The sequence below is a fragment of the Pristis pectinata genome, chromosome 22, assembly GCF_009764475.1.
Source record: "Pristis pectinata isolate sPriPec2 chromosome 22, sPriPec2.1.pri, whole genome shotgun sequence".
Classification (NCBI taxonomy): domain Eukaryota; kingdom Metazoa; phylum Chordata; class Chondrichthyes; order Rhinopristiformes; family Pristidae; genus Pristis; species Pristis pectinata.
Window position 1 is genome coordinate 21,652,526 of NC_067426.1, and position 26,126 is coordinate 21,678,651.

The 26,126-nt window shown below is 37.4% G+C and overlaps 1 protein-coding gene across 10 annotated transcripts in view; it reads right to left on the minus strand.

The window, feature by feature from the left end:
* macf1a (microtubule actin crosslinking factor 1a) overlaps positions 1-26,126 on the minus strand; it is a 426,068-nt gene that overhangs the window by 236,556 nt on the left and 163,386 nt on the right. For all 10 annotated transcript variants that reach the window (XM_052036540.1, XM_052036543.1, XM_052036536.1 and 7 more), the window contains exon 3: positions 6,567-6,656. In XM_052036540.1, coding sequence (XP_051892500.1) covers positions 6,567-6,656 — 90 coding nt within the window. The remainder of the gene's footprint in view (positions 1-6,566; positions 6,657-26,126) is intronic.

A 26,126-nucleotide genomic window follows, 5' to 3' on the forward strand; every position in this document is an offset into this window, starting at 1 on the left:
ATCACATATACCCTTACCTGGTTTGCCCTACACAAACCCATTCCCCACATCTTCAGACTGAATTCCATTTGTCACTTTTGCACCCACCTACTAGTCCACTGATATCTTTCTGTAGCTACTTATCCATGAAGATTGAAGGACAGGAAACGTTTTAAAATAGTTCCACTGTAATTGGATAAGACTGCACACCAGGAATCTGGCATATCAAAATTTGCATTGCTAGGTGAGGCAAAAATGATATTCCCATTATTATGAAAAACATATACAGATTACCAACCAATATATCATCTGAAATGTATTAATATATTAAGAATAAGAATTTTATTAAAAACAATTATGACTGACTTGTAACCACTATTTTGCCAATGTACATGTAAAACATATAACCCAAAACATGGAAGAGTAAGCAGAATTGTATATCTTACATCACACACTGGAAATATTTCTTGCATGCCAACCTACCATTTCATTCCTCATAACGGCTTCTGGTATTAATAAGTAATCAGGAAGTGAACATTTTGTTTTAAGAGAAAGATGTGCAATGTTAGTTCACATCTCAGCAAACACTGGGTTAATAGCATAGTTGAAAACATTGCCAAATTGCCAGGCAGCACACAAACACTAACCTTCTCCCAATATTGCTGTTCCCTTCATTGTTACAGCAAACGCTCACAATTGAAATATCTAGTAAACATGTCATCAAATCTTCCACTAATTAGAGCTATCTGGGTCAAAGGAAATTTAATGTGAAAGTATCTAGAACTGTATTTTTTTTAAACAATGTACTGCACACTAATTGGGCAGCCTTATTTTCTGTTAAATGAAAGCATCGCTGCATCATTCAGCATAATACAATTTTCTTTCCAATCCTCATCATATTTTATTGATTTTTAATTCATATAAAATAAGAAAATCAATTTGACCTGAGGTCTACACTCTCCACGTTATTTACCCCAGATAGTATTTACAATTATAGGATTGAATCAAATACTGAATTAACCCAAAATGCCCCAAACTATGATAAATGAAGGAACAAAATGAAGGAAAGATTAGAATTAGTTGTGCTGTTTTCATACATATTGTTGCCACAAGCAAGATACTGTATCAATTAAGAATAATCCACAGAAAACCATTTGTACAGTTGAATCAATACCAACTTCAAGCCGGTCTCAACACCAATTGCAATATGTGAAAGCTTGGTGATTTTGTGCATTTCCTCATTGATCAGCAGCATCATTTATCTGCTTTGGGTTCTGATATATCAAATATTAAATATCAATGGCCTTTTTAATGACGTAACAATGGCCTGGGCTCCATGGTAGTACAATGTATAATAACATAGCCAAGATATTACGCATGGGATTCCAGCACCAGAATCCGAATCCCCCTACCCAGATGAACCATGATTGTGCAGAGACAGATCTCCTCCTCTTAGGAACAAAATGGTACATGCCACTCTTCCCAAAGAAATGATAATTTGAACTGTGGATAAAAATCAAGTTGTTCCAGCTACTGCAGCAGGCACTGGCGAATCAGGCATGAAAAATGGGGCAAACCCTAGTTAAAACATTCAAAGCAAAAAAAACATTCTTACTGCAAACAAAAAATCCCTAAGTCAAGTCAGTCTTTTATAAATGTCTGTGTAATTGAGATATGCACTCCTTTAAAAACAATGTGGATTACCTAGCAGTGATACAGTATTTATTGCACCGCCTTGTGTTGTGGCACCTACCCCCTCAACATCATCCGCCTCCTCTTGACTGCGTTCAGAAACGCAGAATGGCGGTCTCGGCAAGCGCAAAGTCTTCACGACAAATTGCTCCTTTTGCTAATCAGCATAAAATAAAAATAAAGAGAATAGCAGAAGCAAAGGAAGAGTAAATGAAAAAGCAAAGGGTAAATAAAAAAAAGAGCAAAGGAAGAGTAAATTAAATAAAAACAAAATCTACACACACAAGGCCCTCAGTTTCCTGTGAGTGAATAAAATCAACCAGCAAATTTTGTCCTCAACATACATTCAACGTATACTGTGTTAATTTATAATACAAGGATTTCTTTGAATTGTTAATGCTTTATGATCCCCAATGGTGCTTAGCACAAAGAATGCCTCTTTCTGTAAAGACAGGCAAGCCTCTGCTATAGATGTTTTTGAAATGGCCAGTGAAAATAATGCTTTAGGCTGGCAGAAGTGCATTGGGAACACAATTTTACTTTTTCCAAGAAACTTCTACTATCAACGCTTGACAATTCATGAAAGGAAGGTTGAGCGTTTCAATATATCCATTCACCAATAAGCTGCAACAAGAACCTATTTTCATTCCATCAAACAAGTTTGCTGGACTTCAATAGGAAAATGAAGATGCATTTAACTATTAAAGTCCCCTTGTACCATTACAAAGAAAAATAGATTACAGTTTTCACTAACAGAACACATCACACTTGGAAAGAAAAAGGAAAGTGCATTACATGGAACTTTTTATGATTCAAGGATATGCTGAAGCATCAAACAGCAAGTAAGTACCATTGATAGTTGTTCTCCTCCAAGATATCAAGGGATCATGGTGCTCTTGGAGGCTTATATTGTGTCACTATTTTGAACTTAGGCAGATACCATGTTGGTTGATCTCTGTAAGGACTGTTTACAGATGTGCTCTCAGCAGGCTCGAAGAGAATTAACAAATTTCCCGAAGGGCAAATCTCAGCCTCCAGCTTTGTGTCAAAATATAACATTCCTCAAAGTAGTAATGTTTTCAGTGTTACATCATGAAATGTGAAGCTTAAAATTTATTATGTTATTGAACTCAACCATCATATCTATTCAGTATGTAAGATCTAGTGAGGCAATAAGAATCAAAATACTGTTATGCAGATGCAGAAAATATGAAAACAAAACAGAAAATGCCGGATACACTGAGGTTAGGCAGCATCTGTGGAAAGAGAAACAGTTAACAGTTCAGGTCAAAAACCCTTCGTCAGGGGAAGGAGAATAGAGGATTTAGGAAGTTCCTTAAATTTCACTTTTGGTCCCTTTGGAAGAAGGCAGAGAAGGCTCACTCCATTGATTACAAGAAAGGGTTACTTTATGAGTGAAGGTGAAGAAAATTTTCTGTCTGGTATTCAGGGGAATAAGAAATGATCCTATGGAAACATTTTAAGATCCTGATGAGACATGATAGGCTGCATGCTGAAAGGATGCCTCAAGTAGGGGAACATAGAACTTGGGGTCATAGGCGCAGAAAAGTCTTCCATTCATGATTAAGACCTTTGGAATTCTCTAAAGCTATGCAAACTTGAGTGTTAATATATTCAAGTTTCTGAAAAAAAATGACTAAACTATTAATCTTACTGAGGTTAAATGAGCAGATTCACCAGAATAACACTTGGGTTTAAGAGGATTATATTATGAGAATAGGTTTCATAAACTTGGCTTGAATTTCCTTTTCTGATTGGAATTCCTGAAATGATAAAAGGGTTTGAATCAGGTAGATATATAGAAACTATTTTGTTTGGTGGGGAAATCCAGAATAGGCAGGTTATATCTTAAATTAGAGCCAGGCCATTCAAGAGTAAAGTCATTAAGTACAACCCCCTCCCTCCAATACAAATGATGGCAGAGATTTGGAATTAAACCCCCACCCTTCCCAAAAAGTTAGATGCATGTTTGCTTGAAATTTTCAGGATCAATGGACTTTTTGAAAAGGAAAATAAGATGCAACTGCATCTGAGGCACAGATCAGAAGTTGAACAGCAAAACATAAAGGAGCCAAATAGTTAATTCCTATTTCTACCTAAATAAGTACATCACCCATCATCATGTAAAAAGTTACTTTATCTATTGCTGCCTGTCATTGTCAATCCATATGTTAGGTTGAATTGTAGAAACTCCTAATACAGGAGGTGGCAATCTGGCCCATGCTGTCCATGCTGAATATTTAGGTTTATCCAACTTCCTAGTTAGTCAAGCAGCATCTGTGGAGGCAAAAGGATGATCGACGTTTCAGGTCAAGACCCTGCATCAGGATTCCCTTTAAAATGGGATGAGCATTTCTGCTTTCATCACCATTTCAGGACTCCACTATTGGGTGAATAATGTACTTCCTCAATCCCTCTAATCTTTCTACCAATGAACTTAAATCTATAATCTCTAGTTATTAACCTTTTGCCAAGAGAAATTGGTCCTTCCTGTTCACTCACTCTTGTCCTCACACAAATGCACATTCCACAATCAAATCTTCTCTTAAGACTCCTTTATTCCAAAGAAATCTAAGATTGCCTATTCAATCTGTCTTAATAACGAGAATTCTCCAACCCCACCAATATCCTTGCAGATATCATCTGCAGTCCTCTCCCTAGTGCTATCACATCCTTCCAAAGAACAATGGCCATTACAGCACAATTCTCCAACTCTTGTTTAACTCGAGTTTTAACATGACCTCCTGGGTCTTATATTCTATGTTTCACCCAATAATTATCCCTTATGCCTTCTTATTCACAACCAATCCTGCTACTTTCAGGGATCTGTGTACATAAATTCCAAGTTCCTTTCTTTTCTCTACTGTTTTACTGTTTATTTTATTTCCTTGCTTTAGCTTTGGATCTCTTGGACTGTTATGTTCCAGATCAACCTGCCTTTTATGACTTAGTCAAATGCTTTGTTATAAACTGTGCAGAATTAAAAAAAATGTACTACCCTTATTGACTCTCATTATTTCATCCTCATAAAATTAAATTGTTGGTCAGATAAGATCTTCCCATAACAAGTGCATGCTGATAGTACTCAATTAAACCCATGCCATTTAAATGCTGAATTTCCCAATATTAACCTGACTGGCCTGGTGTTATTTGGTCTATCCTTTTGTCCTTTTACAAAAAAAAATGCTATCTTGGTTATTTTCCAGTCCTTTGTCACAAAGCCTATACCCAAAGTGTATTGGAAAATGATAGCCAATGCCTGTACAATTTAGTCGCTTGCTTCTTTTAAGATATGCATTATTTTTCTGGGTCTCATGATTAATCCAGCTTTAAAGATCCTGGACTCCTTAATATGCTGTCCATGCACATCATTCCTTCCTCCCTAACACTGATGTCTGTGTCAATTCTTTCTTCCATGAAGACATACAATATACTCATTTAGAACAATAGCCTCCACACAACAGGCCATTTCTACTTTTTTTTAAGAAATACTACGTTAGACCTCAAGAGGGTCCATCCTTTCATGTATTTCTAAAGAAATTGATGAGACTCATTCTCAAGGCAGAATTGAATAACTGCCCTCGTATTTTTCTCGATTATACCCCACCAATATTTTTTCCATGCACGGTTCTTTGCTATCCTAATTTATTTCTAAATTGATCCCTGCACTTTCTATACTCCTATATTTCTGTTGTGTTGAGTTCTCAGTTGCCTCATTTTTACTCCACATAATCCTAGATATCCTGGGGATTTAGATTTGGAAGTTCCCTCCTTTCTTGGGAATATATCTGGTCTGAATTATCATCTCCTCACTGAATACCTTTCACTCATCTCCGTGGATTGTCACCTCGTTGTGGTGGAGAAGCTCGTGTGGTCCTGAGATCCCGAGAGCGATGCCGTGTGGAGCTATGCTCCTGGTAGGGTCACCCATGGCGGTAAGGTCGATGGTGAGGTCCCTGACAAAGAACAATCCAACCAAGACCTCAACGGTGGAACAGGCGGATGAAGTTACTTGAACTCAACGGCTGTGAAGGTGGATGAAGGCTGCAACAAATCCATCAGCTCCGATCATCGTGGTTTCCATGCCTTTGGAATCAGTTGGTTGATTTGTGAAGTATCATGTGTTTTTTGTAGTGCAACATCAAGTACACGTTAAACAAATACACGCACAGGCGTCTTCGTTCTTCTGTCTCTTTCACTGATTTATCTTCAGATAGCTGTTCGTAATTCACTTCTGCTAAAACTGGACTTATCTCAATTTGGAACTTGTATTCAAGGTCCATCTTTGTTCTTTTCCCCAAAAATGTTAAATCATTATTGGTGGAGTACTGGTTTTCATCCACTAGATGTCAGAAGTGTGCGTTACAAATTAAATCCTGTTCAATGTTTCAAGGGAACAATGCAATCTTCTGAAATTACATCGGGTTATCCAGATGCTTTATTTGCCCTCTCTGCCATGTTGTTATGGGGACAGTACTCAGTCCAAACTAATGTTGGATTGAAAACCTGAAAACCACCAAACCAGCTCGATGGTTTTCAAGCACCTACAACCAGCTGAAACCATAGGTTAAAAAGAATCGACAAAGAAAATAGTTTTAACATGACATTTAAGATAATGTTTGTTAAGAAAAATAGAATTCCTTTAATTGCAATTTACAAAATACAGATCTCCTGTAGAATTGTGAATATTTGGAGAAACACGAATGCACCCTCTCAATAACCAGATCGTGTGATGCAATAGGAAGGCTTCAATATTATTATTTTAATACATATTCTACAAAACTGGTATGTTGTAAAAATTGTTGGGCAGTAGTTAAAGTTCATATAAAGAAATGCACAAAGTACTTGATTCAAATTATAAAATGAGTACTTACTAGAGTCACCCCAGAGAGGACCTCTAGGAGGGAGATCAAGTTATGTCCATCTCTTAGATCTTCATAAAGATCATTTATATGTTTCCGTACCTAAAGGAAAGGCAATAGTAAAGTAACTATATGGAATAACAATTGAAGCTTTGGCATTTTTCAATTACTCAGATGACCTCTTCTCCAGTGTTTATGAAAACTGCAATTAATCATGAATACAATTCAACAAATGTCAGCTCTCCAGCAGCCAGCAAAATGCCCAAGTGGAAAAACTGTGAGCTGGGATAATTATTCTATTCTAACATGGGATTCAATTTCATCTACTTCTAAACCTCAATGTGCATCCACATGTGACCAGTAACAGCAAGGGTCAATGGGTAGTGGTAAGAAGAGGTCTTACAAATTTCCCTCTTCCTAACCCAAGATGACAAAATAAATCCTCTGCTTTTGACCATTCTTGCTGAGATCAGCCACCCTCAAGCCATGTCCTAACATTTGGAATAAGTTTTTGTTACATAAGCCTACTTGACTGAGTCACAAAAATGTAGGCTGCCAACAGATTCAAAAACGTGATATGATCATAGATACAAAATTAATGTCAGAAAAAAACCTCCATGAAAGTAGTATTCTGCTGCAGTTATGGGTTGGTTTTGTAGGTTAGAGTCAGGTTGCTTTCTAACCAGTTCAGTTGTTAAAACTAACATTGGCAATTGACTGATGGAGAGCTTTTATGAAAATGTGTTCCATTAAATTGTGTTCTTCTCCACCACAGCTGCAAGTTATTTAATTAGGTCCTACTTGTATTCAAAAGGATTCTTGACATACTTATTAAAATGAACCACATTTCTGCTCTAACACAAAGCATGCTTGCTTTCAGTTATACACTCTAATGATAAAATAGGTGGTAGGAATCAGATTGTTCTGAAGTAAAAACCCACAATTCTTTGATATCCTTAATATCCAACAATCCGTTGATCTCCATCTTGAATATATTCAGCAACTAAGTCTCCACAGCCTGCTTGAACAGAGAATTCCAAAGATTCACAACCTGCATGTTATGGAAATTTCTTCTCCTGTCTTCAATGGTCAAACCCTTATTTTGAGACTGTGATTCCTGATTCTAAGCACCTCAACCAGCAGAATAATTATCCTTGTCAAGCTCTTTAAGAACTGTACATTTCAAAGCATTCACCCTTCATAAATTCAATAGAGTACAGGCCCACTGTGTCTAATTTCTCCTCATACAACAAGCCCATTACCGCATGATTCAATCTGGTGAACCTTTTCTACATTTCCTCCACCACAAATACCCTTCCATAGCTCAGGAGACCAGATGTGTACACATTTGCAGAATTACAGAAAGGTGCCTCTATTTTAAGAGGATCTGAATACAAGAGGCCATTTACTTTTCTAACTGGTTGCTATAACCTGCACATTAACTTTGAATAATTTGTTCACAAGGACATCCAGGTCATTCCAAACGCTATTTAATTGATACCCTGCATTTTTATTTCCTTGTACCAAATGGACCAGCTCACATTTTTAACCACATTATGAAATAGCATCTTCTTCCCTTCACCCAACCCCACACTTACAGATTTTACAGCACTGCTATGAACATACACAAGAGCATACAAATTCAGAGCAGTAGGCCACTTGACTCCCAGGCCTGCTCCACCATTCAATAAGATCACAGCTGATCTGACTGCAACCTCACATACTCATGGCAACCTTTCACCCTTTAACATTTTTTAAATTTGATTATTAAATGCATACTACTGACTTTGCAAAGATATCAAGCCAGATTTCTTCTTTTTTTTTGTTTTGTCTTGGATTTTAAAGTTAGTTAAGCCTGGAGATGAGATAAGGTGCTGTTACATAGTGGTTCACACATCCATTAAAGTTAATGCTCTTTAAACATTGGTGAAGGTCACTGGGGACCAAATGAAATAACATTAAGCTATATAAGCATCCTTCAACCTTGACAACACGTACAGGGAAAATGAGGAAAGACACTCCAAAGAGTGTATAGGATTTTCCTTAAGCACAGTAAATTGGACATTAGTAGTACTAAGATGGCCAAGAAGTGAGAATAACTGAAAGGTGTTAACCTTAGCTTTAAAAGGCTTTTCCAGATTAAAATACAATATATGAGAGTAGCTGAAGAGGAGATCAGGGTGCAAAGATTAGCAAAGTTCAAACTAGATCAAATATAAATTATTATTCAAAATGCATGCATGTTGAATGTCACTAACTAGTCCATAGAAACAAGAACCATCAAATTGACAGTCAAAACTAGTACCATTTATTACCCAAAGGAAGGTGACCAACGAGTATTCTTGCAGAGAAATGCACAAGATAAAATGCAGTTCAAAATCATCTTATGCCAAACATTCCAACTGAATTATCCTTCCTAACCTTTAAACCTTCTTAAAAACTTTATTTATACAGCACAGTAACGGGCCCTTCCGGCCCAATGAGCCCACGCTACCCAATTACACCCATGTTAACCAACTAACCTGTACATCTTTGGAATGTGGGAGGAAACCGGAGCACCGGGAGGAAACCCACGCAGTCACGGGGAGAACATACAAACTCCTTACAGACAGCGGTGGGAATCGAACCCCAATCGCTGGCGCTGTAATAGCATTACGCTAATTGCTATGCTGCCATGCCGTACCTTCTCCGAAGTTCTCCATTATAACAAATGCAGCCAGCTTGCTAATTCATTTGACATCAAGAAATGGATTGGTGCACAGGACATATCAATATCTCAGCTGGAGTGCAAAGGATCTGTGCTTCAAAACTCAAAGTGCTCTTGACCAAGCTGTTCCAGTACAGCTACAACACTGGTATCCACCTAATAGTACAAAAAATCTTTCACTTTACTTCCCACTCAATAACAATGTCAGAATTGGGAACTGACACCAATGGTTGCAATGTTCCTGTGGAGGCAAGGGGATGGTCGATATTTCAGGTGAAGGCCCTGCATCAAGACGGATGCAAAGTCTTGACCCAAAATGCAAACCATCCCTTTGCCTCTGCAGATGCTGCTCGACCCACTGAGTTCCTCCAGTGGTTTGTTTCGAGCTCCTGATTCCAGTATCTACAATCTCTTGCAATGTTCCTCATTATTCAATGTTCCTCATTATTCACAATTCCTCAGATAAAAAAAAAGTTTTGTACCTATATACAACAAGAATTGTAGAACACTCAGAATTAGGCTGACTAGTGATAGTAAAATAACATATAACATCGGCCTTTCACAGTGACATTATCATTGCCAAGTTAAATACTATCAACATCACTGCAGAGTCTGGCTACTGGAGTAGAATTTCATTTTACCTTCCGACTATCTAACACCTCTCCACAACTATAAAGAACAAAAAATATAATGCAATGCCTGGTTGGGTAGCTCCAACAAATTCACTTCATCAGTATCTCATCCATGCTCTTAATTCTATTCCCTCCACCAGCAGAGCACTGTGGCTGCAGGGCACTATTCTCAAATTCACATTACCAAATTGACAAAGGTCCTTTGGCAATAGTGTCCAAGAACAAGGTGGCAAAAGCTGCATGAGAACATAGTCACCTCCGGGTTACACACCATCCTAACTTGGGACATTCATCACCAATCTCTCATTGTTGCTCATTTACTAAATTACTAAAATTTTCTTCCCAACAGCATTTGAGGAGCAACATCACCACAGTGACTGCAGTTATTCAAGAACGTGATTCACTACGACTTGATTATATCAAAGAGGGCCAGGCATTAAATGCTTTTGCTAGTCTAAACATTGACATGCTGATTTGAAAAAAGAATATAATTATACTTATTGTACATTATCAACCCAAAGACATTTTTAAAAAACTTATAACCAGCTTCTTGATCTTCAATAGGATAAAACAGTACAACCCGGAAGCACGATCATAAAAATTATATACAAGACACAGGACAAACAATGGGAGATCTTTAAAAAGGTGATTCCACAAGATATTTTTCATACAAGTAAAAAAGATATAGCTACAGTTTAAATTCCTTACATTTATAAAGAAATGTAAATTGAAGTAAGTTTAAGCAACATATGGCAAACCATAATACCATGGAGAGTGTAATCAAACAATAAAGAAATGGCAAAGAACATAAAATGCAAAGTATAATTTCAACAACAGAAAAACTGGAAATAGTTTAACAAATATGAATAATTATAGCTTTTCCAGATTTTCAGAAAGCTTTTGATATAATTCCATACAGAACACTTGCAATTAAAATAAAATCTACAAGAATTCAGGATAGAACATGCTTGACTTCACATAGTTCCACAATCACAGAACCGTCATGCCCAGATAGCTTCAGTAAGCTGTAATTCGAGGGGAACCATAGCAGAGACTAATGTTATCATTCAATATTATTGTGGGAAAATTTAATAGATGTCAATAGCTAGAAACACAGGATAATTTTCCTCCCAAGTCCAGATGTGTTCAAACCTATTGAGAAATCTAACTATGATCAGCAAAATAGTTTGAGAACTGAATCTGGAAAAGGTTTTATCTACCTATTTAGAAACAAAAAGTGCTTTATACTTTGGCACTGGTGCAGCACATTGCAAGTACATGGTCTAAAGCATGTGTACCAAAACTTAGGCTGACCTCACAGTGCAGTACTGAGGACGTTCTTCACAGAGGTGCCATCTTTTAGACAAGATGGTAAACTGAGATCCTGCCTGGTCCCTCAGGTAGTGCATTAGATTTCATGCAGGTGAAATGTCTCCAGTATCATGATCAATATTTATCTCTCAATCAGCATTTCTAAGTTTGGTCATGATCATATTGTTGTTTGTGCGGGCTTACTGTGTGCACATTAGTTGCCAAGTTTTCTACAGCAGAGACTATGTTCAAAAAGTTATTTGTCTGTAAAAGAACTTTGGATTGTCCTAAAAGAGTTGCAAAAGATTTTATTTTGCTTTAAAACACGAATAAAAGTTACCCAATCTCTATTATTCTTTATACTTATTACATTTTTTCTCTTGAACTTGTTTTAAATTTTAATTGTTGCATTGTTTAAAAACATATTAACCATCTACCTTCAGAAAAGAAAGACGCTTCTATGTGCAATGTCACATAAAATGAAAAGATCTTTCTTCCGGGTCCAAGACAGGATTAACTTTAGGGCAAAGATATAAAAGCAAAAATGCATGCAGGAGTTTCACAAAGCTAACATTTAATCTAATAATTAACCCTATATTAAAGTGCTTAATTCTTTAATAGAGGTATTATCACCTTAGCTTAAAATATTCCCAATACCCTTTATAATGATTGCAATGCTGTCCATGTTCTATCATATTTAAAGCTAAGAAATATACTCTCAGACATGATAGAGACCCAAATAATATTTAACACGTCTTGACATGTCCTTGAATATTTTGATTTTGCATTAACTAGAGAAATGCAGGCCTTAAAACTGAAAAAGATAACATTTGCCAAAGTCTATTTATTCTGTTGAGACATTTTTTTGTTAAGGGAGGATCGAAAGAATATTAAGCCCTAAGTAGAAAACACCAAATATCATTGTCATGGAAATGTCACTAAATAAGTGGTTTTGTTCTCAAATGACTCAAGTCCAGAGATGACAGTAATACGATAACTGTACACAACAGTCATCATTCCACCAACCTCTCAGGTAATTTCAGAAGTCCTTGATAATATATCCCAAACATACAAAGGAGATTTATTCCATGAAAGGTCATATTGAAGCACAAGGTTCTCCATTTCCACTGCAGTGCAGAATCCTAGGATGAATTCAGTCCAACAAAACTTCATCGCAGCAGTATAACAAACAAGCAAGGTTCTTGTTCTTAATAAGATTGTACAGATTCAAAATATCAGTTTCATGTGAACTGCAACCATCCAAGATTATCACAGATTAAAGTTCTTAACAATATAAAGCACAGGCAGGAATAGGTCAATGCAACTATTGTCTATTATGCTTTTAATCTACAAATCCATCTACCTCCTATTTTCTGAATCCACAGTGATAAATCACTCACAACTAGAACATTGATGTTTATGAATCATCTCACTGAATCCTTTTATGATAGCAGTTTGAAATTTGAATGCAATATGAATGGGTAAACAAGCTAGGTTTGTCCTATTTTAAAGCCAATACATTTTGCCAGATACTGATATTGACTGAAATGTCCCTGTGCTTGCCAAGGATAAAAAGCAAGTAGCATGGAGTCAAGTTGCTTGGAGTACTTTTTCCACTTGAATATGAAACTCAGTAATTCAGTGAGTGCAGGATTTGGTACAGTGATGTATTTTTCTGGTTCTCTGCCCAGTGAGATAACCTTATTAAAGCATGAAAGGGCATGCCAAACCCATGCAATGCACATCCTGTCCCATGTGAAAACTCCAGGATATTCCTCATAATGTCCTGGAGAACAACAGGTGCTGGAAGTATTGTCAGCTGGAGCAGCTCAAGCTCCATGTTTGGACCTTAAGCCAAAGTTGATGTCATTGCTATCCATCTACAAGATTCAGTCTTTCAAGGATAGCAGATAAGTTTCTAAATTGAGGTATGACCAACTTTACAAGATTGAAGTGATTTAGCAAAAGGTGGACTGAAATCAGCTAATTGGTGCAGGCAGGCAATGTCATTCACATACCCAACATCAAATTCTTGAAACAGACACTCCCTTCCAAGTTATGGGAAGATTGGAATATTGCGTTCAGTTTTGTTCACCTTGCTATAGGAACGATACCATTAAGCTGGAAAAAGCACAGAGGGGATTTACAAGGATGTTGCCAGGACTCGAGGGACTGAGTCACGGAGAGAGGTTGAGTAGATTGGGACTTTTTTCATTGGAGCACAGGAGAATGAGGGCTGATCTTACAAAGGTGTATAAAATTATGAGGAGCAGAGAAATCATGAACTCACACAGTATTTTTCCCAGGGTTGGGGAATCAAGAATTAGAGAGCATAACGTTGAGGTGAGAGGGGAGAGGCAACATTTTCAGCCAGTATATGGAATGAGCTGCCGGAAGAACCACTTGGACAGGTGCATAGATAGGAAAGGTTTAGCAGGATTTGGACCCGTTGGGTCAAAGGGACTGTTTCTGTGTTGTCGGACTCTAAGGTAGGTGTGCATGTGCATGTGGGAAGCATGATCAGTAAGTCTCCAGATGACACAAAGATTGGTAGAGTTGCTGATAGTTTGAAGGATAGTCTTAGGCCAGAGGGTGATATCGATGTGTTGGTGGAATGAACTGAGAAATGGCAGATGGACTTTAATCCTGATAAACGTGAGGTGGTGCATTATGCAAGTACTAATGAGGCTAGGAGTTACATCATGAAAGGTAGGGTCCTAGGGAGTACTGAGGAACAGAAAGACCTTGCTGTACAAGTCCAAAGATCATTGAAGGTGGCAGTGCAGGGAGATAACATGGTTTAATGCTGTATATGGGATACTGGCCTTCATTAATCGGGGCATTGAATACAACAGCAGGGAGGTTATGCTCCAACTTTATAAGGCATGGGTAGACCTCAGCTGGAGTACTGCATGCAGTTCTGATCACCACACCATAGGAAGGATGTGGTGATCAGAACTGGACAGCACTGGACAGGATGCAGAGGGGATTCACCAGGATGTTGCCTGGGTAGGAGCGATTCAACTGCAAAGAGAGATTGGACAGGCTAGATCTGTTTTAACTGGAGGAGAGGATAAGGGTGACATGACTGAGGTATATAAAATATGATGGGTATAGATAGTAAACTTTCTCCATAAGAGATAGATAAAACTAGAGGGCAAGGGTAAGGGGTAAGAGATTTAGAGGGGACCCAAGGGGACTTCTTCACCCAAAGAGTGGCAAGTACTAGGAGTACACTGCCTGAGAGTGTGGTGGAAACAGAGTTGCCAACAGCATTTAAGAAGCTGCTAGACAAACACTGAAAAGGCCTAAGCATTGAAGGCTACAGGCCAAGTGCTGGAAGATGGTATTATAACGGATAGATGCCCACTGATTGGCATGGACAAGGTGGGCCGAATGGCCTGTTTCCATGCTGTATGACTCTAGTTAAAGATGAAGTATTAAGGGATTTAATATCTTCAAAAATAAATAAATCACTAGGTCTGTTAAAAAGAAACTGCAGAGGCTCCAAATACAATTTTAAAATCTTTTTTCACCACAGAAATGGTGGCAGAGGACTGCTGGCACTGTGCTTTTCTCTAAAAAAGCATGCAGAGAAAGAGATAAGGAGTAATTGCAGGCTGGTATAATTCAGGTTGAGTTAAATAATCGGAAGCAACTCTGAAGAAGGGTATAAATGTTCATTACCAATCAGCAGTAGACAGCATGGATTTGTTAAGGTATGGTCTTGTCTGACTAAATTGATTTTGATGCAGCCCATTTGGATTTTAATAAGACTTTTGAGATGGGGTTGTGTGGTAGACTGGTTGAAAAGGTAAAAGCCCATGGAATTAGAGGATGAGGGACAATTTTTTACCCCAAAATTGGAAGGCAAAGGATCATGGCTGCCAGGTGATTTGTGACCGAAAGGATGCCATCAGAAGGTTCCACAGGGCTCAGTACTCTGTCACCTCTTTCAGTGATATATAGACGTCTTAATGACTTAGATTTAAATTTCAGGCGAGATGATAAAGAGTTTGCAGAGCATACAGAAATTGGCCAGGTGGTTGACAATAGATTGTTGGAAGATGGAGATGGTCTTGTCAGCTGGCCAGAAAAATGACAAATAGAACACAACCTGAAGAACTGCAGAGTAATACATTTGGAAGGTGCAACAAGGCAAGGGAAAATCAACAAATGGAAAGATATTGAGCAGCGTCAAGGAACCAGAGACCTTGACCTATGCGCACAGATACATAAAAGTCGCATACAGTGAAAAAGCTTCAAAATAGAAACAGAAAATAAGAACTAATGTTTCTTCAAGTACACATCGATGTACTTGATAAATCTGCTTCTTTCTCTACAGATGCTGCCTGAACTGCCAAGTATCTCCAGCAGTGGTCATTTTTATTAAAAAAAAGGTATTATGAAAGGCAAATAAGCTAGTTTTAAAACAAAAATCAAATGATGCTTCTCTTTTATTATCCAAGGCATTGAGTAAATGAGCTTGGAGGTCACACTTGAATTGTCTGCAGTATTAGTTGGACTGCAGTTGTGAGTACCTGTGTACAGCTCATGTTCAGGAATGACATGATTGCACTGGATAGGATACAGAGAAGATTTGCAATGGATGCTACCAGGACTCAAAAATAGCAGAAATGGGGAAAGATTTATGTTAGTGTTGTTTTCTTTGGAACAGAGGAGACTGAAGGGAAACCGAGGTGTACGAGTCACCTAGACAGTGTAATAGGAAAGATCTATTTTCCTTAGCGCTAGGGTCAAAACGCATGAAACATAGATTTAAAATAACTGGTAGAAGGATTAAAAGGGGGATGTGAAAATTTATTTTTCCACCCAGAGGATGGTTGGTAAACTGGAATCCTCTGCCTATAGAGGCAGAAACACTTCTCACCTTTATCAATTACTTGGGTGTGTACTTGAAGAGGCACGACCTGCAGGGCCACGGACCCATGCTGAAAGGTGGGATGAAGATGTAGGCATCAACATCAATTTCTCTAACTTCCAGTAACCACTTCCCTGTTTTCCCCTCCCCCCCCCCTTTGTTTTCCCTCACCCCCTCTTTTTCCCCTCCTCCATCCTCATGACCTGCCATCACCTCCCTCTGGTTCCCCACCTCCTTCCCTTTATTCCATAGTCTACTGTCCTCTCCTATTGGATTCCTTCTTCTTCAGCCCTTTGCCTCTTCCACCTATCACCTCCCAGTTTCTCACATCATTCCCTTTCATCCCCCTACCCCACCCACCTACCTTCCCCCTCTCACCTGGACTCACCCATCACCTGCCAACTCATGCTCCTCCCCCTACTTCTTATTCTGGCTTCTGCTCTCTTCCTTTTGTCCTGATGAAGGGTCTCAACCCAAAACGTCGACTGTTTATTTCCCTCCATAGATGCTGCCTAACCTGCTGAGCTCCTCCAGCATCTTGTATGTGTTAAAGAAGATGTACAGCATTTTTTGAGTGGCACAAACTCAATATGCTGTTGGCCTCCTCCATGTCATAAATTTTCCTTATGATTTTATAAATACACTAGTTTAGAAAAAAATGGTTCAAATGGAGACAGAGAACACTGCTTCAGCATTTTCTCATTTGGAATGGAATTCAAGCATCTGATCTTGAGCAGAATTCTGCAGTAGCTATTTGTTGAATGATTCAATCAGACTGTAAGAATGCAAGAACTCAGCTCTCACTGCTGCAACATATGGAAGGCAATGAAGATGTGCAGACATTAAGCTTCCAGCACATACTTTATACTCATTACAACTTCCAGACCTTCAATTACATGACTATCCTTCGACTATATGCATTACAAATAAAAGGAAAGCATACAGCATATTAAGCAATTATTAGTCTTATACAAATTGAGAAAACGGCAATTACTTCTCTTCCTTTAACCATTAAAGAATGTACATTGAGTTCAAACTCAAATAACTGATTCAAATAATTCAAATAAATGCAGGATAATTGTCTTAATTTCTGCTCGCAGTCTTCACCGTTAAAAGCAAGTGACTGTTGTAACAGGCAGACACAGCTTTGAGAATACTATATTTGTTAATAGGTAATGGAAAATTGAATGCAGTGGGACACATTGGTAGTTTCCAATTCATCTTTAACACAAGACAATTTTTTTCTAAATATGAGATTATGAGCAAGTTTACAGTTGATAAGGTAAGGTATCTTTATTAAACACATGTACATTGAAACACACAGTGAAATGCATCTTTTTGTGTAGAATGTTCTGGGGACAGCCCGTAAGTGTTGCCATGCTTCCAGCGCCAACATAGCATGCCCACCACTTCCTAACCCATACGTCTTTGGAATGTGGGAGGAAACCGGAGCACCCGGAGGAGACCCACACAGACACGGGGAGAACGTACAAACTCCTTACAGACAGCAGCTGGAATTGAACCTGGATCGCTAGCGCTGTAATAGCGTTACACTAACTGCTTTATGAATAAATATGCTCATTATTATCTCAGTCTTCCAAGTGAATGGTACTCTTAGAAATTTCTAATCTTTAATCAATCCCCCACCAAGACGTTAGTATATAAATTATCCAGAAACAAATTGTAGAAATTACCGGAATAGAAATTGAAAACAACCTACGTTTCACAGCTTTAACATGTCCCATTGTTTTCTCTCCCTCTCTAACTTCCCATATTAAACTATCGGACTGCTCTCTCTATTTCTATGTGGATGACTCAGTTGACCTTGGCCTCACCCAATCAGACATTCCCAAAGTCTAATCCATCCTTCCTCTATCCTCACTGCAACATGAAACTAACTTGTTTGCTCACTTTTCTCACTCTGAAGGATGTGACTTTAAACATTAACACTGGTTCTCCTTCCACAGATGTCAACTGACTTGAAGGCTTCCACCATTTTGCTTTTATTTCACATTTCCATCTGTAGTATTGATTTAAAAATAGTGTTCCATTGCTTACGTTACCTTCTACTCCTTGCTAATCTCTAAACAGGCAAAATTATCATGTTAAAACAATAGTCAACTAACACAGTTACTACATCTTGGCTCAACATAATCAAGTAGATAACAAACTGCACAGAACTGGACAAGACTTGAATAAATGTGAACATTCCTTTCAAAAATTATATGCAAAATTGAATGAAACTCTGTGCCATTAAATGAGTGAATCTTCAGGGCACTAACCCTCAGAAGTGAAAATAAGTAAACACGTGCAAAGAGAATCTGTGCAGTTAAGAAACTATGAAATCCATAAAGACACTAACATATTAAAAATATATATATTTTCATTATGTGGAAATTCTAAAAATAAAAACTATCCATATTTTTTAACCAAAAATTATTCAATGGACAGTCATCATCCTTATCTAGCATTTCTATTCTATTTTGGCTGCTGAACCAAAGTTATTTAGAGTACAGTTGCTAAAACAATAGCACAAGCAACCAGGTGGGAAGAAAGTGTATTCCTTTGCTCATTTGTCATGCAAAAGCAAAAAAAAGCTGCAGACTGCAATGATTTTGATGCATATTCATTGCCCAGTTTTGGATTAACATACTGTTTGCTTTGATCAAAAATAATTACCTAGAAGTGACCTAATTTTTTTTAAATACATATCTAACAACCCATTGAGCAACCCGAAATTGATGAACACAAGAATTGTCTTTGCTTGAATCAGGTTCTTAACCTAGGTTTAGATTTGCATTTTTGAGGAAAATACTTCACTTAATTTAGATATACAAGGTACTAATTAAATAAATGGTAAATAAATAACGTGCTTTTGCCAACAAATTGATTTTGCAGCAAGTAACTGAGGATTTTCAGCTGAATTTTGCACAACAATGTGCAAAGCGAAAAAAAAATTACTGGCTGCTGATGTGGATGGCTCAAAGTAATTAACAAAGGATGATTCAGTTTGGATGACAAGTCAGTTCTAGGAAAACGTGACTTAGTTGTCAGGACCTCTGACTAGTAAAAGTAATGCTGCTAAAGCAACACGAATTTAGCTTTATTAAAACTAGATAAAGAGTCGAAGACATGAACAATTTTGATGCTTTGGTACTTTATTTCAAACTCGTAAGTGAAACAAATGGTGGTTTGCGATTTAGTTTACAACTGAGGAGGAAAATGGGATATTGTTGAATGATATCAGTTCTCCTCTGTGAATGAATTAATAAGCCAATTCAGATAAAAATGTATGCAAAATGTGTGACAGTTTTTGTCTGCATGAAAATTAAAATGCTTCCTCCAAGAATGAGTCAAGCTGAGCAGAAAGCTAGTTGCTCCACATCGTGCTTGATAGATAGGGTGGGGAGTGAACTGCTGAGAAAGGCTAGAGGGTGACTCACAGGTGAATTACAGAAAATTGTTATTGATGAAACAAGTGAGGAACACCAATAGCCTGGATGCGTGCAAGACAACTGAACAGCACCAAACCTCTCTACAAATGCAAAAATCACGAGAAAGCCAAAGGCAATCCATCTGCTGGAAACTTAGATATTAAACCCTAGTGCTGAGTAGTACTTTGTTTGGAAAAAAAATGTAGTAACACGTGCTCCCTCTCAATCACATTGCTTATGGATGCCAATTTCCTTTTTTATTTTAACTCATTGTTTCAGAACCCAATCTGGCACCCCTCAACTTAAACCTTTCTTGCCTTTGCCCTGACGACTCGTGTGTTAATTGAAATCTCTTTTGATTACTCAATTCAAATCATTATTCAGTGCACTAGGTGGCACTCTATTGCACAAGTTCATCACACTTAAAAGAGACACTCCTCAAGTTTAACTCCTGGATTTTTCTCCAGTTCTATTACTTTATTTCCTTTCACATCTTAAATTAGCTTCAGTAATTCACACCCCTTTAAAGCAAGTCAAGAATTTACCACTTCAGTAACATTCCACATTATCTACTAATTTTTGCATTACATCTTGGTGCCCATCATGTAAAGTCAGAGGAGACACAAGAGACTGCAGATGCTGGAATCTGGAGCAACAATCTGCTGGGGGAACTCAGCGGGTTGAGCAGCGTCAGTCGGGGGGGGTGGGGGGGTGGTCAGGGAGGAACTGTCGATGTTTTGGGTTGAAACCTTGCATCAGGATGTAAAGTCAGATCCTGGGCATCTTTGGCTGGACATTTGTTTATGCACCATTAGTGGCAATACTACATTAACTTGGACACAAGATATGAATGTGAAAGGAGATTATGAATGTTTTCCTGCAGATCTATTTATTCATTTAGCACATCACCAACAAGAACAATATAGAACAATTTAAGACACTTTACTACCAAGGCAAGGGTCATTTTATAAAATCAATTGATATTTACAACTTTGCTGCTTTCCAGTGATATTAACCTTGACCATGGCAATGGAAGGAAACACAATCTGTAATGCAAAATTCTCAATTTAGTTCTTAACACCCTAAATGAAAAATAAGATTTCTGGTAGTCTGTTCTCTTAACAGCTCTAATTTTTGCTGATAATTGTATTCCCTTATGTAGAGTTTTTGCCTAATTTGCATAAAGACAAACAAAATTTGCAACAGGATAATGTCTGAAATACAGTCCTAAATAAAAGTTTGTACAGGAGTAATGTAGAATATTGTCTAAAGACTTTCATGTGAACTTTAACTATCAAAGTTATTCTCCCTAATTTCTTCCTTTATTTTGTTCCTTGCCTACCAGTTAGGGAGTGGTTGTGCTTAAAGTCTAGGGTGTAATTCTGTGAGAATTTATGATCTTTAATTCTAGTCTTTGTCAATAGTTTAATTTAGCTTTAGGGACACTTTCTTTGGGTACAATAGTTATGAGGATGATGGGGTGTGGGGGGGGGTGTTAAAACAATTCAGCTTTGAGAGAAGAAAATAATTAAAATGGAAAGCTATTTCTATCTCCATTGATGCTGACTGACCTCCTTAATATTTCCAGAAATTTCTGACAAGAAAAAAACGATCAAGCAGTAGATGATGCTCAGAAGAGATACATAGAGAGATAAACATACACTGAGTCAGAAATTATCTATTTTTCAGTTAAAGTTCCTTGATTGCCATGTACAGGAACTCTAGAAACAATTTTATTTCATATAAATTAGAAATAATTTCCAGAATCAGTGAGGTACAGCGAGATATCTGGAGGAGTTGACAAGAACATGGGGAGAATAAAAAACTGCTTTAATGTGAATTAATTTGTTGGATTTTCTTGAACCCATGGCAGCATATAGTGCAAAATCTAATAGGGATTGCATTGTTGTAGGTACCTAATCTTAGACAGGATGGTCCTGGTATTCTAGAATCATTGGTGACCTCTTTCCATCACTTAAGAAATGTATAATACAAGTTTAAAGCTTCATCATATACTGCCAGAGGAAGTAGTTGAGACAGGTACAATAATATCATTTAAGAAGCACTTGGTTAGGTACGTGGACAGGTGGGGCTTAGAGGGATATGGGCCTAACACAGGAAATTGGGAGTAGCTGGGTGGGCACAACAGTCAGTATGCACTAGTTGGGCTGAAGGGCCTGTATCCATGCTGTATTGCTCCATGACTCTAATAAAGTTCATGCATTACAAGCACACAGAAGCCCAGCTTCAATGGCAGAGGAAAGGCACCATGCCCCAAACTACCCATGCTCTCCCTCAAGCCCCACTAGCCTCACTGGCGGCAGATTTACAGGTTTCTCAGTTGTTTCACTACACACCTCACAACACACAGAACTGCAGCAGAAGAAAATCATCCTCAAGACTGAGGAACTGTTGAAGAATTAACTTAAATAACACGATATTTCTCAAAGTCTTAATAGTTTTCAGAGGAAAACAAAAAGTGTCTAATATACAAACATGAAAGCAAATTGAGATAAAGCTCTATTCAAGTGGCTTATTCTCCATAAACCAAGTGACATTTTGTCAGGAAACACTACAGCAGATATCTGATTCTAGAAATTATTTCTAATTTTGTATTATTATGTGTTATTTTGTAATCTTCTTTCAGCATGTTATTTGATTTAATAAATTTGACATTGAAGGCTAAAAAAATCTAATGATTTAAGGAGGAAGATATTGTCAGGAAGAGTTTCATGCTCTGAGACAAATTGTCTTGTGACAATATTTAGTATGAGCTTGGTACAAATGTTTAGCCTGTGCATTTTTTTTTTAGTGGTGAACACAATTTGCCAAGTGCCTGCAAAGATTTCTCACAATAATGAAAAAGTATTTTTTATGCTGAAAATAGCTCAGGCAGTATCACTCGAGAGAGGAATAGTTCACATTCCCAGGTCTAAAGACAAACTGCTGGAGGAACTCAGCAGGTCAGGCAGCAACTGTGCAGGCAAAGGGATAGTTAACGTTTCAGGTCAAGATGCCACAGTAGTCCTGATCATCTGCAATCCCCTGCGTCTCCACATCCAAGGTCCCTTCAGTATTTTTTCCCCTTTTCTAAAGAAAAGCCATTGATATCAAAGTCAGCTGATTTTTCTCTTCTTAGATTAAGCTGGATCTGCTAAGTATTTCCAACATTTTGCATTTGTGATATTCATATGATTTACAAATCCAAGATGGCTGGTTTTACAAATAAATATTCTATCCATGTGTGATAAAATAGTATTGATTACAAATCTTCAATAATACTAAGTTATACGTGTTATTTCTGTTTTTGTCCTAAACAACTCATCAATCATTACCCTCCAGATCTCCCACACCCACTATTCCAGGCAGCTTTCTCTTAAAGAATGTCATAGCACAGCTGTTTCAGTATATATACTGTCACTGTTTAAAGCTCAGCTGTGGTGAACAGTTGTTCAGGAGAAAATGCAAAGCATTTTCTACATTAAACAAAAAAGCATTTTCCATGTAGTTAAATTAAATTAAATGAGATCAAACAATACATAAAGAACTAACTACAAATAAAATGTCAACAAGTATATCAAGTTTTCATCATATCAAAAAGGTGAAGGATTAATCTATTTTACTCCAAGTTAGTCAGCTTCTGTTGCCTTACACAAGGCAATCAGAATGAAAGGACAAACATCAGAACAATAAAGATGTGTTGGACGAATCACAGGTGTTGATAAGGCAGCTTACTGGAATGAGATACCTGGTTGAGAGGTACCACAACAATCTCTCACTCAACATCAGTAAAACTAAAGAGATGATTGTTGACCTCAGGAAGGAGGGTGAACATGTGTTAGTCTATATTGGGGATCGACAGTGGAGAGAGTCAGAAGCTCTAAATTCCTGGGTGTTAATATATCAGATGACTTGTCCTGGGTTCTGCACATAGATGCAATGACAAGTGCATCAGTAGAGACACTTTCTTTGGAGGTTAAGGAGGTACGGCTTGTCACCGAACACTCTAACAAACTTTTACAGATGTACTGTTGAAAGTATCCTGACTGGTTGCATCATGGTCTGGTACGGCAATTCAAGTGTGCAGGAACGCAAGACTCTGCAGAGAGTAATAAACTCTGCCCAATTCATCACGGGCACATCAGATGAAGTTCAGACAAGCAGAAGTTCAGTTGTGATTGTACTGAACAGCAGAGTAAGCTCAAAGGGCTGAATGGTCTACCATTGTTCTTATTTTCTTGTTTCTGTAGCTAAGAGAATTTATTGGGGTGGGGTAGGAGGACAAGGAGAAATCAAAATAGAGAGGGACTCCAAAAGGCAAATCAAAATGGTACTTGAACCAGAGGATAAGGGGGTAGTGCAGAGGTGGAAGCAGAAGCAGATCAAAAATATTTCAAAGAATTTAAACGAGGGTAGTAAACTACATGGATTTTAATGACAACAGAAGAGGATTGAAACAAGGCGATGTGCTTGAAAGGAGAGGACAGGGAAAAATCAAGGTCAATGGTTGGAGGTGGTAATAAGTATAGCAATCAGTAGAGCAGATGCACTGGACAGACAGGTTTTGTCTGAGGAGCCTTGGGTAATGTGACAGTCCATTAAGCTTTGAATTCTGACTTTATCCAGGCAGAAAAATATTAACCGAGCTTTCAAAAAATAATGAACCACAAAATAGAACAAAATAAACCATTTTAGTACTGATGTAAATACCAATGCAGGTGTTACACAATCTGTAGCTATGTGGATACTTCTCGTAACAGAGACATTGCATGTGCTCTGGTAATTATGGCACATTGTATTTTTGCTGCAATATACCAAGGGCTATAAACATACAACTTCACTGCCACCAAAGATGCTGTATATTGTTGAAAAGGGCTGTGTTCTTCATCACAGACTAATAGTCAGTTAACTCATCATAGCACGTTTGGCAGTAGCTGTTTCATATACATGCTCACCATATAAACACAAATTTATATCCACTTGATACAATGTACAAATTGAATGAAATTAAACTAAATCAAAGCAATTTGGGCTTGATATTCTACTGACTTCAAAAGTCATGCTGCAATGCATTTAAATAACAGTGCAGGATGACAGAGTTGGATATACACAATTGGTAAGGAAGTATCAACAAACTCAGCATACTTTTATTTGTAGAGATTAGAAGGACAGGTTAAATTTTAAAATTATGAAATAGTTGTTCGAATTTTTCTTCTGACATCATAATTCTCAAACCAAAAAAAACTTCCAAGCACAGTTTATAAGCAATTCAATGCTGATCTAGATTATGCATTTGAAATGGTAATTCTCCATCTGTTCCTCCAGAATATTACAGGTGCCACTTTGCCAGTTCTCAGACCCAAGAAATACTATGCATATATAACTATATATAGCAGGCAGAAGTAAATGACTCCTGGATTATTTTACTGTGATAAAGGTAATCTATCCCTACTTGTCCTTCTTGACCTGCCAGCAGTTAGCTACACCAGATTCTTGCATTGCCTCTCCACCATCATTCCACTAGATGGGACTGCAGTTAGCTGGTTTTAATCTTTTTACAGATCTCTCAGTTCCAGTACATTGATGACACATTTGAGAAGTGGCTTTCTAAAATTGTACAAGTGGACATGGTGTTACCCTGCAGGAACCATCCTATTAAGGAAAATAAGATGTCAAGTGGAATTATTTCCTTCAAGTGGACTTCCCTGTAAATAACATCAGTCAACTGATAGAGTTGTATGAACATTTTGCAAGATTGAGTCCAACATCTTCAGTATTTCCTTATTTCTTATCAGGAAACTTTGAAATTTTCTTAAATATTTTTAGAGAAATTCATTAATTAGCTCAAGGTTTCTCATCATCACTTTCAAAATGTAATAATTCCCAAATTAATTTTCATGTTTAATCATACAGCATTAAATTTCAATTGGAACCAGCAAGTTTGTTGCTCTTTAGTTAAAAGCATTAAAATTTATCCTATGAACTGTTATTCTCATGAAAAGTGCCAACTCATTCTGTTTTAAACCACCGAAGGTCTTCATTGATAATTATCTTTAAAAAATGCAATTTGAATTTCTGGTTCAAAGCAGAATCTGAGAACTGATAGAATCAATGGCCCTATCACGTATATGATTGCACATACCATTCTATACCTCTTTATTTATGCTAAAGGAAGAGCCAAAGTTGTCACGGGCTATACATTACACACTTCAATTTTAACTACAAAGACAAATACCTTAATGTAAATACAACTTTAGTATGCTCCTAAAATATACACCATTCACCAGCTGTGTTTAAAACTGCAGCATTCAGCAACTTAATTTGATTGAAAACTGATATTTATGTAATTTTTCTTCACTTCAACATTTTGAACAGTTATACAGATATACAAATAGATAAAATCCTAATAATCTAAATTGCATTTCATTTGCTCAAACTACAGAAAATAGTGGGAAGAAATTACATTTTCTTAAGTAGAAAATGTCATTGCAAAAATACTCCAAGTAACAGTACTCATTTTATTTGTGAATGCTTCATGTTTGGAACAATCATTCCAAATGATAATGATAATTAGTAGAATATTGCAGTGTAACAGATGGATCTCAG